Below are 15,664 nucleotides of genomic sequence, written 5' to 3'. Positions count from 1 at the left end.
GATAGACGAGGGTTTGAAGGAACAACACACAGAGGGTGAGGTCATTCGGGTGATAAAGCCAGGTCATTTCAAAGACATGTTGATCAGCAAAGATGAGATGACAATAACTGAGTTAAAGAGTTTCTTACGGTCTCACATGGGGGAGAGGGGCACAACAGAACTCTTCCAAGAATTGATTACAGCCAGACAGCTAGAAAATGAAACGCAGTTTCATTCTATACAGTTTCTGTATAGAATGGTGGGACTTAAGCAAAGGGTCACTGTCACATCCAGGCAGGCAGATGAAATTAAGTATGAGGCACATACCGTACAGAATGTGTTCTTGCACACAATTAATTTGAGTGAAATGATGGGCGATTATGATCTGAAGGTCTTTGCTGCCAATGATGGATGGATGGAAGTGATTGTTTACTTGCCTGATAATGATAATCCAAACTATTCCATTAAAGTACCATTCCTTGTTAGCCGAGTCGACCTTCTAAGACCACTGTTAGGCTTTAATGTCATCCAAGAGATCATTCTGAGTCAGGGAAATGAAACAGAAGCCCTACCGGTCATATGCAGCCTTCTCAAAGGGGCCATGCAAATTGAAACTGACAAAGTCGAGGCAGTAGTAAACTTCATCCAGGCCGAGAAAAACACCCACCAGTGTGAGCAAGTGTCCGCAAAAGTAGGCCAACATGATATTGTTATTCACCCAGGTCAGGTTGCCCACCTTAAGTTCCCAGTACCTGTAAGTTTCACTCATTCCCTTGCCCTGTTTGAACACTGTCCTGATGACCAACGGCTCGAGCAGCTAGACATGGGTGATGGTCTGGTTGAAGTGCACCACACTGAAAGACCCTTCATTGTAATCCCAGTGGGCAACACAACTACACATGATGTGACTCTAGCTAGCCGCACACCTTTGGGCAGCATCCAACCGATTGACAGAATAATTGAAACAGACCAAGTCAGCAATGTTGAAGTGAATGAAGTTGGCACACTCTCTCCCACTAATGGGGGTGACAAAACAAAGCCAGCAACACTATGGCACCCACCCGTTGACATCGGTCATTTGCATGATGAAGAGCAGGCTGTGGTGAAGCAGCTGCTCTATGAAGAGTCCAATGCATTCGCGCATGATGATGAAATTGGCTGCATTCCCAACCTTCAAATGGCGATCACGGTGAAGGATGACATTCCGGTGCAGCGCTCATATGCAGCCATACCTAAACCACTTTATAAAGAGGTTAAAGAGTACATTCAAGACCTGTTGGCCAGAAAGTGGATAGTGAAATCAAAGTCACCCTATTCTGCTCCAGTGGTATGTGTACGCAAAAAGGATGGGACAATGAGACTCTGTGTTGATTACAGACTCCTCAACAGAAAAAACGTACCAGACAGACACCCCCTCCCACGGATCCAGGACCTGATGAACACACTGGGAGGATACCGCTGGTTTTCTATCTTGGACCAAGGGAAAGCATATCACCAGGGGTATATCTCAGAGGGATCCAGGTACCTGACAGCATTTATCACCCCTTGGGGACTCTACGAGTGGGTCCGCATCCCCTTCGGCCTCTCAAATGCCCCGGCCGCATTCCAGAGATGTATGGAGGAGGTGTTGGATTCCCTACGGGATGAGTGTTGCATCCCCTACTTGGATGACATTCTTTGCTACGCAAAGTCATTTGAGGAACATGTGGAGAGGCTGAGACGGGTCCTGAGGGCTCTCCAACAGTATGGCATCAAGCTCACGCCTGCTAAGTGCGAGCTATTCAAGAAGGAGGTGCGCTATGTTGGGAGGCTTGTCTCAGCTGATGGGGTGAGGATTGACCCCAAAGACCTGACAGCGGTCCAAGCATTGAGAGAAAGAACCCCAAAAACGGCTGGCGATGCTCGGAAGCTATTGGGATTTTTAAGCTACTACAGAGGCTATGTGCAGGATTTTGCCAGAATAGCGAAGCCATTGTATGACCTCCTACAAGTAAAGGGAAACCACATCACACCGTCGGCATTCAAAAGCAGCAAGGGGAAGGAAGGCCAGCTCTCCTCAAGAACCCCCATACGGTGGACGCAGGAACATCAGGGGGTCCTAGATCGTGTGATAAACGTCTTGTCCAGCCCACCGGTGTTAGCCTATCCCAACTACGACCTGCCATTTGTGTTACACACAGACGCATCAGCAAAAGGCCTGGGGGCCGTGTTATACCAGCGCCAGGAGGGGAAGTTGAGGGTTATTGCCTATGGGTCGAGAACACTGTCCCCTGCAGAGAAGAACTACCACTCTGGGAAGCTTGAGTTTCTTGCATTAAAGTGGGCGGTGTGCGAGAAGTATCGAGACTACCTCTTCTATGCTCCCCATTTCACGGTGTACACTGACAACAACCCTCTGACCTACGTAATGAGCACCGCCAAACTGAATGCTGAAGGCCACAGATGGGTTGGGGAGTTGTCGGACTTCCACTTTGATATCCGATACAGGCCGGGTAAAGCCAACATTGACGCCGATACTCTCTCCAGACTACCACTGGACATGGCTGAGTATGTCACTGCATGCACGGAGGAACTGTCAGAGGAGACAGTTCAAGCAACCTGGGGAGGTAGTCAGGCAGCCAAGGAAAAGGATGTGGCCTATGTTGCTGTTCTAAACTTGGCCCAGGGAAGTTCAGTATCCTACGCTCTGGGATCCCAGTCTGTCATGAGTCGTGAAGAGCTGGTGAATGCTCAGAGAGAGGACCCAGTAATACGTGAAGTCATCAAACTCAAGGAAAGACACACCAACCTAACAAGTCAAATCAGGAAAGGTGCCAGTGGCCCAGTGAAGAGGCTCTTACACGAGTGGGGAAGACTCCAGATTGACAATAGACTACTGTACAGAAAGGCAGGGCAGAGACGTCAACTGGTCTTACCTGAAAAATACAGAGCCACTGCCCTGAAACACCTCCATGATGACATGGGTCATGTGGGAACCGAGAAGGTCATTAATCTAACCAGAGAGAGATTCTATTGGCCCTATATGAAGAAAGAAATCGAGATCTATGTGACAAGGAAGTGTCCATGTATTAAACAAAAGAAACCGGTTTCTCATATAAGGGCTCCTATGGGGTCAATTACCACCACAGCACACCTTGAACTAGTGTCAATTGATTATATGCACCTAGAGCCGAGTGTTGGAGGGTTCGAGTACATCCTAGTTGTCGTCGACCATTTTACTCGGTTTGCCCAAGCCTATCCGACTCGGAACAAATCAGGCAAGACAGCAGCAGAAAAGCTATTTGATGATTTCATTCCCCGGTTCGGTTATATGAGAAAGCTCCACTATGACCAGGGCCGGGAATTTGAAAACAATCTGTTTAAGACCTTGCAACGGCTCTCAGGAGTTGAGCACTCTTCAGAAAGGTTCAACAGGACCCTGCTGCAACTACTCCGCACCTTGAAAGAGAAAGAAAAACACAGATGGAAAGAGCACTTGCCGCAGATGATCCAGGCCTACAATTGTACAAGGTACGAAGCGACAGGGTTACTGGCTCCGAATAAGAAGAGGACCTGTCAGTGAACCTCTAAGAGTCATGCAAGAGTCAGGGAAGGCCCCTGCCCACTCTCTTCTGCACGAAGAGACATTACAGGACATACCAGACAACACAGCATTTCACACAGGGTCAGCAAATGAGGGGGAGGGATTAGAGCAAGTGGTATCGGACGAAGAGTATAGGCCCATATCGCCTCAATCACCCAATGAGCAGTCAGGGTTTATGCCTAGTCCAGCTGTATCACAGACAGACTATTACTTGTCAGGTCCTCAGACACATGCCCCGCCGTCAGGCCAGCCAGTTGGCCAAGGTACTACAACCAGAAAGTCCATTCGTGAGAAGAAGCCTGCTCAGAGGTTTACATATGAAACTTTGGGTGAACCGTCTTACCAGCCACAGGGCAGAGTTGACATTTTAAGTGCCTATGGGTACGTGCCACATATACCAGTATGGGAAATGCAGCCACCACACGTTCCATATCAACTACCCTACCTCACTATGCCATATCAGTGGTTTCCCTGTACAACCTTTGTGCCTTATGGTGACCCTACCCAGGGGTATTGAAAAGTTAAACATAATCTTTTTGTTTTGTTTTGCAATGCTATATTGGAGCCATTTTTCTTTGAGGGGGAGTGTGTGACGCCCACTATTGTGTGGTCACAAAATGGATATTTAACTTGGTTATGATGTATTCATTTCATTTAATTCTGCCTGTCAACTCTGTTGTAAAACTGCCATGTGTCTTCCAAAACAGTAGGGGGCAGTGCTAGGCAGTGGTGTCGCTATTGCAGTACTAGTAGACAGGAGCCCATTTTAACGTCATTGTTTACACAGCACTGAAAGAGCAAAGAACCACCGTCTCTGTCTTACATCATTCTGTCCTAATTTCACAGGTTTGTAAGGCACAAAAGTAACACAAATGTCCGTTTTTAGTATGTAACTAAAAGAGTGTTGTTTTGAGCAGGTGTGACTACAATTCATGGGGTAATTTGATGAGTAAAAACGTAATGGTGAACTATAGTAATGTAAAGTGCTTGAGTGCTAAGTGGCTATATCATTAGCTTTAAGACTCTCCCCAGCAGTATGGTTCAGGTTGGGTTCAGCTGGGTCCAGCATTATATGTGTGTGATGATACAAAAGTGTGATGATACAAAAGTGTTATTATGTTATTGTTGTCGAGTCCACTCTGTACTTTCACCATTCTCCAAGAGCCTATAAATTAATCAATCAGGGTTTTATTAAGAATGTTAGCCCAAAGACATATGGTTACTGTTTATAGGGTAATATGTGCACAATTGAGAAGGAGTTCATCAAGATGCATTGCATTGATTGGTCATTGTTTGGACATTCTAAATTAATACATTTCTGTAAAGGACATTTCTACATTACTGTAAAATGGACATAATAGCATGATGATGCAATAACAAAACATGGGCTACATGAGAAGAATGTGTTCATTCAAAATAAACGTCAATTGTTTACACAGCACTGAAAGAGCAAAGAACCACCGTCTCTGTCTTACATCATTCTGTCCTAATTTCACAGAGATCGGCTACTTTATGATCAACTATAGCTGTATACATGGTCACCTCACTCGGACCTGTTACACATAAATCCCTATTTTAACACGTCGCTTTCCCCGTATTTGGATACAGGCTCATGTCCTACCAGTAAGATGTGGTAAATAAAGGGCAAGGTCGCATGCACGCATCCGCCTGGGTGACGGCAGACTGCTGGGAGAGCGCTGGCGCTTTTGCATGGGGGGTCAGATCAACATATGGAATGAATTCTGTACTGGCCATATATGGAGCGTGTCTTGAGTGCACAGGGTTTGATGAGGTCAGATCAACATATGGAATGTCAGAACAGGATGGACAGGTGAGGAAGGACCAACAATGGAATGGCAGAACTAGGGTTGGTACTCAATCGTTTTTTATGAATGAACGGTTCTGCAAACGGGTCTTATCTGTCTCTGTGGTGACGTCACACCACCTACATGAGTGAGTGGGGTGGATACTATAACTATTCCCACTGATCTAGGACCAGCATGGAAACTTAGAGTGAGACGGTCAGACGGAGACAGAGTGTAGCAGCATGTCGAACAAATACAAAAGTCCTCAGAAGTGTGGTTGGATTTTACCAGTGGGTGCAATCCTGTTGTGCGAAGGTGGTAGAACGTCGACTTTAAGCAAACCTAATCTAATCAATGTATTCGTGTCAAGTCTCTGAATATGTGTACCACCACTGCTGCGTCACACACTATCGAGCTGCTTGGGCACTAGCAGACAAGTCGCGTCAAGTTCCATCCAAGATATAGCCAAAGGAACGTCTGATGCGCTGCCTTGGCTCGAGTTTTGCTCGCTCAAAAATAATCCACTGTGTGTTTGCAGCCTGTGGTGGAGGGGGCAGTGCTATGTAGCAGCAAGAGACAACGGCGCACCTGCGGAATACGCTACAAATTAATTCGTCCGGTGACTCCGGTCACCCAACCCAAAGCCAGACAAAATACGTGACCAAGTGGACTCGCCCAAGTTTAAATAATAGTTGTACAATTTCCAATAGTGTTGTATAATTATTTTTGCCGTAGCCTATAGTAATCACGCAAGGGAATCACTTGATTATAAGTAGAAATACTAATTATTATTACTTGCACAAGCAGAGCGCGCAAGTAATAGTTTTCGTCCAGTGCGTCGCCCTTTGATGTGTATGCGCCGTGCCTGCGTATGGCTAATGACTACTACCCTCACTATTGATGGCTCCACTGTTACCCCCTCCACCCGAGTCTGTAACCTCGGTGTCATTCTTGACCCCACCCTCTCCTTCCAGCCCCATGTCAACCAGATCACCAAAACTGCCTTTTTTCAACTCCGCAACATCACCCGCCTTTGTCCCATGCTATCACACACTGCCGCTGAGACGCTCATTCATCACATCCAGACTCGACTACTGCAATAGCCTCCTGTACAGCGTCACCACCAAGGTTCTACAGTATGTCCAAAACTCTGCCGCCCGCCTGCTCACCAGAACCCGATCCAGGGACCACATCACACCTGTCCTCTGTGAACTGCACTGGCTCCCAGTCAAATCCAACGCCATGCCCCCACCCGCTCCCTCAGGTCAAGCACTGCCAACACACACACACACACACACACACACACACACACACACACACACACACACACACACACACACACACACACACACACACACACACACACACACACACACACACACACACACACACACCATTCTTGTTTGTCCACTTTGATTTTGTTTTCTAGTTTTTAACCTTTTACCTAGTTTTCTAATACAATTGTTTTTACTATACTTCGTATATATTATTATTATTTTACAACAACAGGCTTGGTAGGTAGGCTACTTAGTGTGAAAAATGGCACCTCCCCCCTCGGTCACTATTCGCATGATATCCAATGACTTTCTCTCTCCCTGTAGGTCGAGGTTAAGCTGGTTTAGGTGGACAAATATATCAGATAAGAATGCTACATTGGAGATGAACTGTACGTCTCCCAGAAGGGCAAGGTGGCCAGCTGCATATATAGACACAGGTTAGACTCACATCTTGTCAACAGGTGTGATGCCGAGAATTCTCATGCCGTTAGCCAAAACCGAGCGTGTCCTGTTGAAAAGCTGCAGCCTTGCCTGTGCAACATTGGGAGGGCTTCCTTTAACTGGCAACTCCCTGAGTGCTAAGGCAACCAAGCGGCATAGCTTTGTCAGGAAGTTGACAAGGTGTTTGGGTTGCAGATCCTGGGCAGAGCGATATAACACCTCATCGTAGCAAAGGAGGTGCTGCAGAATGGATATAGTCCTTGGCTCAAGGAGAACAGAAGGATCCAATTCAAGCTCCTGACCATTACCTTGCATGTGTAGCAGACTGCAGAGGCGGGCATGTGTGTACTGCAGGAACACCCCTGTGTCTCCCTTTGCCTGTAGCATCCTGTCCCAGTCAAACTTATAATCGGACTCTAGGGGACCTTTGAAATCTTGAACAATAAGTGCACTGATTCCAACTTTCTCTGCAGTGTCCTCAGGGTTCTCCATTTCTTTTGTCGTCATTGATTGGCTCATGTTGTGCAGCATCCTGGCACGAGCCTCATCCAGCACATCCTCCAGAAAGATCACTTCGCCACATCTGGTCTTCATGCCCTGCACCAGGCCAAAGGAAACATGTCGGCACCTCTGAGCCCAGGAATGTCCCATAGTCAGCAGAACCTGGAACAACTGGTGGAAGTGATTGTCCTGACTTTTGTCTGTCACATAAATCATCTCGTGGAAAGTGTATTTTTCTTTTCTGTCTATGGCTGCTGCAATATCTCTGGTAATGTAGAGAGATGTACCATCACTGCAGAGTACTGTTGAGTAGCTGGACATGTCCCCACAAGGAGACAGATCCACAACACCAGTTCCCTTCTCTGTTATTTTTAGCAGCCCCAGGTTGTGTAATTGCTGTACCACCTCCTGGGTTTGTCCCTGATGAAACGACTCCCCAGAGTAAATGTCATAGTGGACTCCTAAGCGCTTATAAACCTGCTGATATTCCTTCACTGAGATTTCTCTTAACTGTTGCCACAGTGCCATGGCTTTAACTTCGTGATGTTCCAGATGTCGAAAGAAGACTCTAGCAGCATGCCGTATGTCCTTGTTGATTTCTGCTTCTCTGTTGACTTGAACATAGACATCAAACAGATGCTGCAAGGGATTCTCTTTAAGCTTCTCCTGGCTCCCGTACTGCTCAAAGCCAGCTCCCAGCATTCCAAACTGCATGCCCCAATCTCCAAGGTAGTTCATCCGAATAACATCATTTCCTAGGGACCGCTTAAGGTTAGCAATGAAGTTACCAATCATTGTGGACCGCAGGTGTCCAGCATGAAATTTTTTGGCAATATTTGGAGAACTGAATTCAACCAACGTTTTTCCTTTCTCCAGTCTGTTAAAAAGCTCACTATTTAATCCAAATGAATCCTCCTTTCCAAGGGGCTCCAACATTTTCTGCACAAGTAGCTTACGATGAAGCCTGAAGTTGATCACTCCAGGTCCAATAGATATCTCCTCTACTACACTGTCCTGCTTTAACTCATTAAGTAAAGCTTCTGTCTGTGACTGGAGGTTTCCATTGGATGTTAGAATCCCATCCTTGACCAGTGTTACAATTGATAATCTGAAATCAGCAGTCTGTTTTTTGTTTGAAACTGGAACTGCTGAAAGAGCTGAAATAAAAACATCTTCAGGTTGATGCAATATCCTTGACAGCTTAGATGCAATGCTTCTCCTAAAGAAACAAGCCATTAGCTTAATTCAAGAAATGTACATTCAAAACAAATGAACTTGTGGAATGGTTGTTTCATACATAGAGCAGATGTCGACAATGTGCACCATACTTATTATCATCAACCAAATGTTGATACAACCACAAAACCCCATATATGGAGGACACTGTTGTCATCATGATGACACCGTATTTGAGCACACCTGGTGGCCTGACACAGAACTCCTTATGTGGGCATACAACGCAACGGACACAGACAGACACAAGATTCTCCATTATTGGGCATAAGATGAACAGGAAGACTGGTACAACGGTAGCCTGGCGACGGGTACATGGTAAAACTGACTGAAGTTTAAACTGACTTTAACTGACCATTGAGAAGAAACAACTTGTTTTCCTCAAAACCTTTGTAGAAAATAGCTTTGGCTTCCAGGTTATTGAGACAGCAGGTCGCATTTACTATGAAAACTTGCATTTCCCCTCAGTTAGTGAGTCCATCACCCCCAGGCATGACCATATATGGTCATGACAACAGATGTCAACAGATTGCAGCGGTTTTGCAGTATATCCAGAAACTGGATAGGTCCTACAGTATATTAGTCCTGTGAAATTATTACATAATCACCTAGTCGCAATTATTTGAGATAATCGCAACTATTTTGATCATCACGAGTGTTGACCATGTTGAAAAATGTTCACACATGTTGAAACATCCTATATGATTGATTGATTGATTATTTATTTAAGTGTCATTGTAATAGAATGATATTTCTGCATGATAGTGAACTGCATACAGTGCATAGTATTTCTACAGTGAAGATAATTGACTAGTAATGTCTGTGAGATCGATCGATTGCTCATGCCTTCAGCCTGCCTGTAGGGGGAACCGCAGCACCGTCCTCCATTCAATACAAAGCCTTGAATGAGAGAAGACGTCTGCGCATGCCTTCAGCCTGCCTGTAGGGGGAACCGCAGCACCGTCCTCCATTCAATACAAAGCCTTGAATGAGAGAAGACGTCTGCGTATTGTTTCACATACTATTATCCCCTGTTCCAGGGGTACAACATTTGGAGGCACTGCTGGGAGATGCCAGAAGGGAGGACCATCCTCAGTACCTACAAGGACCCCTCTCATCAAGCATCTTCCAAAAACAACCCAGGCAGCAGAGGACAAAGTGGCTATAAAAGAGGGCCAAAAGTGACTGGTACGTGTGCATTCTGAGGTGAACAAAGTGACCACTAGGGAGCAGCAACATTCAGTGAAAACCCTCTACACTAGCACTGTTGTCCACCTACCTGCTAAAAAGGAGCATTGTACAGACTTAACAAAGACCAACTGATAAAAATCATTGAGCTGCAAATACCACAGTCAGTGAAGGAGGATGTGATGGACAAAACTCGCAACGCTCTTATCTCACATGTCATAAAATATGTGGACAGTGATTATTTGGAGAACCTAGAAGATGATGGCATGGATGCTGAGTTTAAAGGATACGATGGACAAATTTGAAGATACTAGTGAAATTAGTTCATCAGCTAAACCAAAACAAAATGAGGAGCAGGAAAAATTGCAAAGGGAGCTAGAGACACTGAAACTTGCTCTGCAGCAGAAGGAGAGTGAAATGCAGGTGTTGGTGAATAAAAAGGTGGATCCTACTCTAGACCACAACTCACCACAAAATAATGTGGTACCGGCCCATCCAGATAGTGCACCTTGGCGCAAAGAGTTCAATATATCGGGTCAAATAGGAGAACTTGGACAGAAAGACAGGCTCACGTTTTCTAGTCTGGCGCGTCAAATGGAGAACGGGCTGAGTAAAGGTTATTCAGACCTAGAAATAGTGGACGCTGTGATCAGAGCTATCGTACCAGGCCTGCAGCTGCGGAATTACCTTGAAGGAAAAAAAGATCTCACGTTACCTACCTTACGTAGTATCCTCAGGTATCATTATCAGGAGAAGAGTGCAACAGAGCTGTACAAGCATCTTACCGCGGACGCACAGGGTCAAAAGGAGACCCCACAGAACTTTCTCCTGCATACAATGGACTTTAGACAGAAAATTCTGTTTGCCTCTCAGGAGGCAGAGTCTGGCCTTAAGTACGACCCCATACTAGTACAGAGCCTGTTCATGCATACAGTACTTACTGGTTTACAGAGCGACAGTGTAAAGAGTGACCTACAACCTTACCTCCTACAGACATCTACCTCGGATGAAATGCTGCTGGAGAAACTTAATGTTGCATGCGCTAATGACAAAGAGGCAGGATAAAAAGAGACAGAACTTACCACCTCGTTCCACTAATGTCCATGTAGTCCAGTCCAGTGATGTTTCTGTCGAGAAGAAATGTAACTCACAACAACAGACAACCACCCCTGCATCTGATTTGTTAATGGAGCTTAAAGAATTACGATCAGACATGGTGATGTTAAAGGATCTGAAAGCTGAGGTCGCCCACATCAGAGAAAGTATCCAGAAGCCAACACAGGGGCCTCAGCAATATCAGCCGGCCGATAGAGAATATGGAAATATGCCAGCCTACAATCACCCATCCGGGCCGATACAGGGTCAATGGTCAGCTCAAGGACAGGGCCCAATGAGAGAAACAGTGCCGTTTCAACAGAGATCTTCACCCGAACGATTCTACACCGCACCACGTGCCCGGTCAGTATGTTTCAACTGCAGACAGAATGGTGTGGAGTACTGCCAGCATTGCTTCAACTGTGGAAGTAGCGAGCACTTCCGTGCAGGCTGCAGGATGTACAGAAAACCAAGACCAGCCCATGAGAGTCCTTTAAACGAAGAGCGGTCGCTTCCACAGGACCGGGAGTGACCCGACACTTAAACGTGTCCCAACGCTGTGCAAACTGTGAAAGAGGAGAGGAAAACCAAACATTGAAACAGTGCTCTGTCTGTAAGAAAACACTTTACTGTTCAAGAGAATGTCAAGTTATCCACTGGTCAGAACATAAAAACAACTGTACACCATGCAACTTGCCAAAAGAAGAGAGACAAAGAACTTACACATGTCACAGTGTTAATGATAAAGGCAGGAACAGCCAGACAAGAAGTCGATCCACAGTGATTGAGTTGGTGGGAAAGAGATGTCTAGTTGAAACTTACAAGGACAGAGAACTCAGATGCTATAGGATACAGGCTCACAGGTGTGTGTTATAGATGAAGAGTGGAAGGCTGAACACTTACCGGATGTAAAACTGAGAGAAATTGCAGAGATTATTGATCCACTTAAGCCCTTACACCTTGAAGCTGCAAATGGAACCGGAATGCCCTATGTCGGGTATGTAGAAGTGACTTTCAGTTTGGCAGCTGACGCTAAAGAGCTCCAAATCCCAGAGCTCCAAATCCCAGTGTTGGTGTTGAAAGGTAACCAGCAGCCTCGCCCCATACTTGGTTTTAATGTTATTGAGTGTATCATCGTAAACAGTCAAAAGAAGCAGACAGAATACACTCACCCAGAGAATTTGGTGAAGACCGTGGAGATGGCTTTCCCGACTTTGAAAAAGAACCAAGTAAGAGCTTTCATCAACGCAGTGAGTACAGAACAGATGGGTGAATATTCAGTGAAAACAATGATTGGGAAGATCACTGTGCCAAAACATTGTGCAGTTCAGGTTAAATGTCGGGTGCAGGCAAGGCCCTTTGAAGAGGACACAACACTGGTATTTGAGCCAGATGAGAACCAGCAATGGCCAGTAGGCTTGAATTTTGTGACACCCTCTTATTAGTCAGAAAGGGAGCTTCACCAAAAGTCACTGTGGATGTGCAGAACCCCACCAACCATGATATAATTGTATCAGGGAAAACCCTAATTGGCACTGCACAGCCTGTCAAGTCAATATATCCAGCCAGCATACTGGAAAAGGCTCACTCACCTGTCAATGTAAACCACATTCAGAATCGTGGTGCCAACAAGGATGATATCAGTGAGGAGCTGTGGGACCCCCCTGTTGACCTGAGTCACATGGGTGAGGAACAGGGACAAATAGTAAGTCAAATGCTATGGGAGGAATCCAGTTCGTTCTCCAGGACTGATGATGACATAGGCTGTATTGAACAGTTACAGTTGAACATTTCATTGAAAGAGAGTGACCCAGTGGCACGAACATACGTGTCTGTCCCAAAGCCGTTGTACCAGGAAATGAAGGAATATATACTTGATTTGATTGCACAAGGCTGGGTTGAGAAATCAAACTCATCCTATTCCTCTCCTGTGGTCTGTGTAAGGAAAAAAGACGGCACTTTGCGCTTATGTATAGACTACAGAGACTCACCCTGACCGGCAACCAATCCCCCGGGTACAGGACATTATGGATAACCTGGGGGGGAACACCCTGTTTTCTCTGTTGGATCAGGGAAAAGCGTACCACCAGGGCTTCATGGCCAAAGAAAGCAAGCACCTGACAGCCTTCGTGACCCCGTGGGGCTTGTATGAGTGGGTTAATATCCCATTCGGGCTCATGAATGCACCTGCAGTATTCCAACTCTGCATGGAGGAGTGTTTAGATGATTTAAGGGATGAAATATGTGTTCCATATTTGGATGACACAATTGTGTTAAGCAAAACGTTTGAAACCCATGTCAACGATGTCAGAAGAGTACTACAGCGTCTGCGGCAGTATGGGATTAAACTCAAGCCACGTAAGTGTGACCTTTTCAAGACTCAAGTCCGGTATCTTGGCAGAATTGTGTCTGCGGAAGGTAGCAGAATGGACCCAGCCGACACTGCAGCCGTACGGGCCCTCAAGAAGAAAAAGCCAAAGACTGTCGGTGAGCTGAGGAGTATTATGGGCCTATTAAGCTACTATAGGCAATATATAAAGGATTTTTCACGCATCGCCAGTCCGCTCTACGACCTACTAAAAGGGCCGGAAGAAGAAAACAAGGGACAATACAGAGGAAGGAAGCTGCAGACAAAAGCAAAGATCAGAGGAGTACCATCAAACACACCAGTCAAGTGGACAGACATGCACCAACGGATCCTAGAGCAGCTGATTGACTGTCTAGTTCAGCCTCCAGTCCTTGGATTCCCAGACTTTTCTCAGCCTTTCATCCTTCACACGGACGCGTCCAACAAGGGTTTAGGAGCTGTGTTATATCAGCGAAAGACTGGGAAACTCAGAGTCATTGCGTATGGATCACGAACTTTGACAGCACCAGAGAAAAACTACAATCTCCACTCGGGGAAACTGGAGTTTCTGGCTCTTAAATGGTCCATCACCGAAAGGTTTTGTGATTATTTATATTACGCCCCATTCTTCACAGTGTATAGCGATAACAACCCGCTCACATATGTGTTGTCCACTGCCAAATTGAATGCAACAGGGAGTCGATGGGTCTCAGAACTTGCTGATTTTCATTTCACCATTAAATATCGCCCAGGAAAAGAGAATATAGATGCGGACAGCTTGTCTAGGATGCCCATAGACATGGAGACCCTAATGCGACACTGTACCGAGGAGATGTCATCTGATGCAGTGGGAGCAACTTCACAGGCAGTAGGAGCACAGCAAGAGTCTGACGTCACATGGTCGATGGCTATCTCGGCTACATGTGCAGTGGCAACCAGGAGTGCATCTATTATACCATTCACCGTAGCAGAGATACAACAGAGTCAGAGCGATGACCCAAACATAGCACCAGTGGTACAGTACAAATTGTCGGGAACGAGACCAGTTGGGAGAGAACTGAAACGTCTCAGCATGCACAGTCGATGCCTGTTAAGGGAATGGGATAGGCTTGAGATATGGGACGGTGGAGTACTCTACAGGAAGACAGCAAAACGGAGACAACTGGTGCTGCCGGGAAAGCATAAAGCTACAGTGCTCAGGGAACTACATGACGAAATGGGCCATCAAGGAATAGACAGGACAACATCATTGATACGGGAGCGGTTCTTTTGGCCATATATGCAAAGAGAAGTGGAGCAGAGCAGAGTTTGAGAATCTGCGGCGTCGCTGGGTCGAGGACAACGCCCTACCACCCTCAGGGGAATGGACAAGTAGAGCGTTTTAATCGCTCATTACTTCAGATGTTAAAGACGCTCACTGACCAACAAAAGTCAAATTGGAAGGATTCTTTGAACAAGCTGATATATGCATACAATTGCACTCGGTGTGAAGTAACGGGGTTCTCCCCATTCTACCTCCTCTTTGGACGGTCCCCACGACTACCCATTGATATGCTATTCGACCTGAATCCTGAACCAAGCAGTGGCAGTCACCGTGACTATGTGGAGAAATGGAAAAAGGGCATGGAAGAGGCCTATAAGATCACACAAGAAAACATGCATAAAGCTACAGTAAAGAGCAAAGGAGCTTATGATACCAAAGTCAGGAGCTCAGCATTGTATCCAGGGGACCGCGTCCTGGTGAGGAATATGACGCCTCGGGGAGGTCCAGGCAAGTTGAGGAATCATTGGGAAGATACGATCCATACTGTCGTTCGTCAAGTGGGGAGAGATGAAACCAGAGCAAGGGAAAGGGAGAACTAGGGTATTACATCGCAATCTTCTCTTGCCCTGCGACTACCTGCCACTGGAGGATCAAGTACACCCACGCGTGAAACCGCAGAGAACAGCGGAGACGGACAAAGAAATTACTGAAGACGACGACGACGATGAAGAGGAGTACTACTTGGTGGACATGCCACGACGGCAACCACAGGATCAGCAGGAGGTTGTTACAGGGGAACCTGTCGACAGTTGGCTATCTGAACCGGAGGACAAGGATGAATGGACGGACTTATTGGACTACGTACCTGGCCGCGGGGAGAGCTCAGGGGAACACTTACCTGAGAGCGAGGAGGGTCAAGAGGATAACGTACCTGACAGCGACGGAAACCGA

General features: G+C 46.2%; 1 protein-coding gene and 1 long non-coding RNA gene across 2 annotated transcripts in view; both read right to left on the bottom strand.

Annotated features, from left to right (window-relative positions):
* LOC306918915 overlaps positions 1-15,664 on the bottom strand; it is an 82,114-nt gene that overhangs the window by 52,072 nt on the left and 14,378 nt on the right. The window lies entirely within an intron of this gene.
* LOC306918912 (putative arginine--tRNA ligase, mitochondrial) lies at positions 7,089-8,822 on the bottom strand (the record flags this gene model as incomplete). Its single annotated transcript, XM_079531755.1, has 1 exon — positions 7,089-8,822. The coding sequence occupies one exon, from the start codon at positions 8,820-8,822 to the stop codon at positions 7,089-7,091; it is 1,734 nt and encodes a 577-aa protein (XP_079387881.1).

Source organism: Electrona antarctica, assembly GCF_951216825.1.
Source record: "Electrona antarctica genome assembly, contig: scaffold_116, whole genome shotgun sequence".
NCBI classification, from domain to species: Eukaryota; Metazoa; Chordata; class Actinopteri; order Myctophiformes; family Myctophidae; genus Electrona; species Electrona antarctica.
The sequence above is the reverse complement of the archived record's forward strand: the minus strand, read 5'-3'. Positions and strand labels throughout refer to the sequence as shown.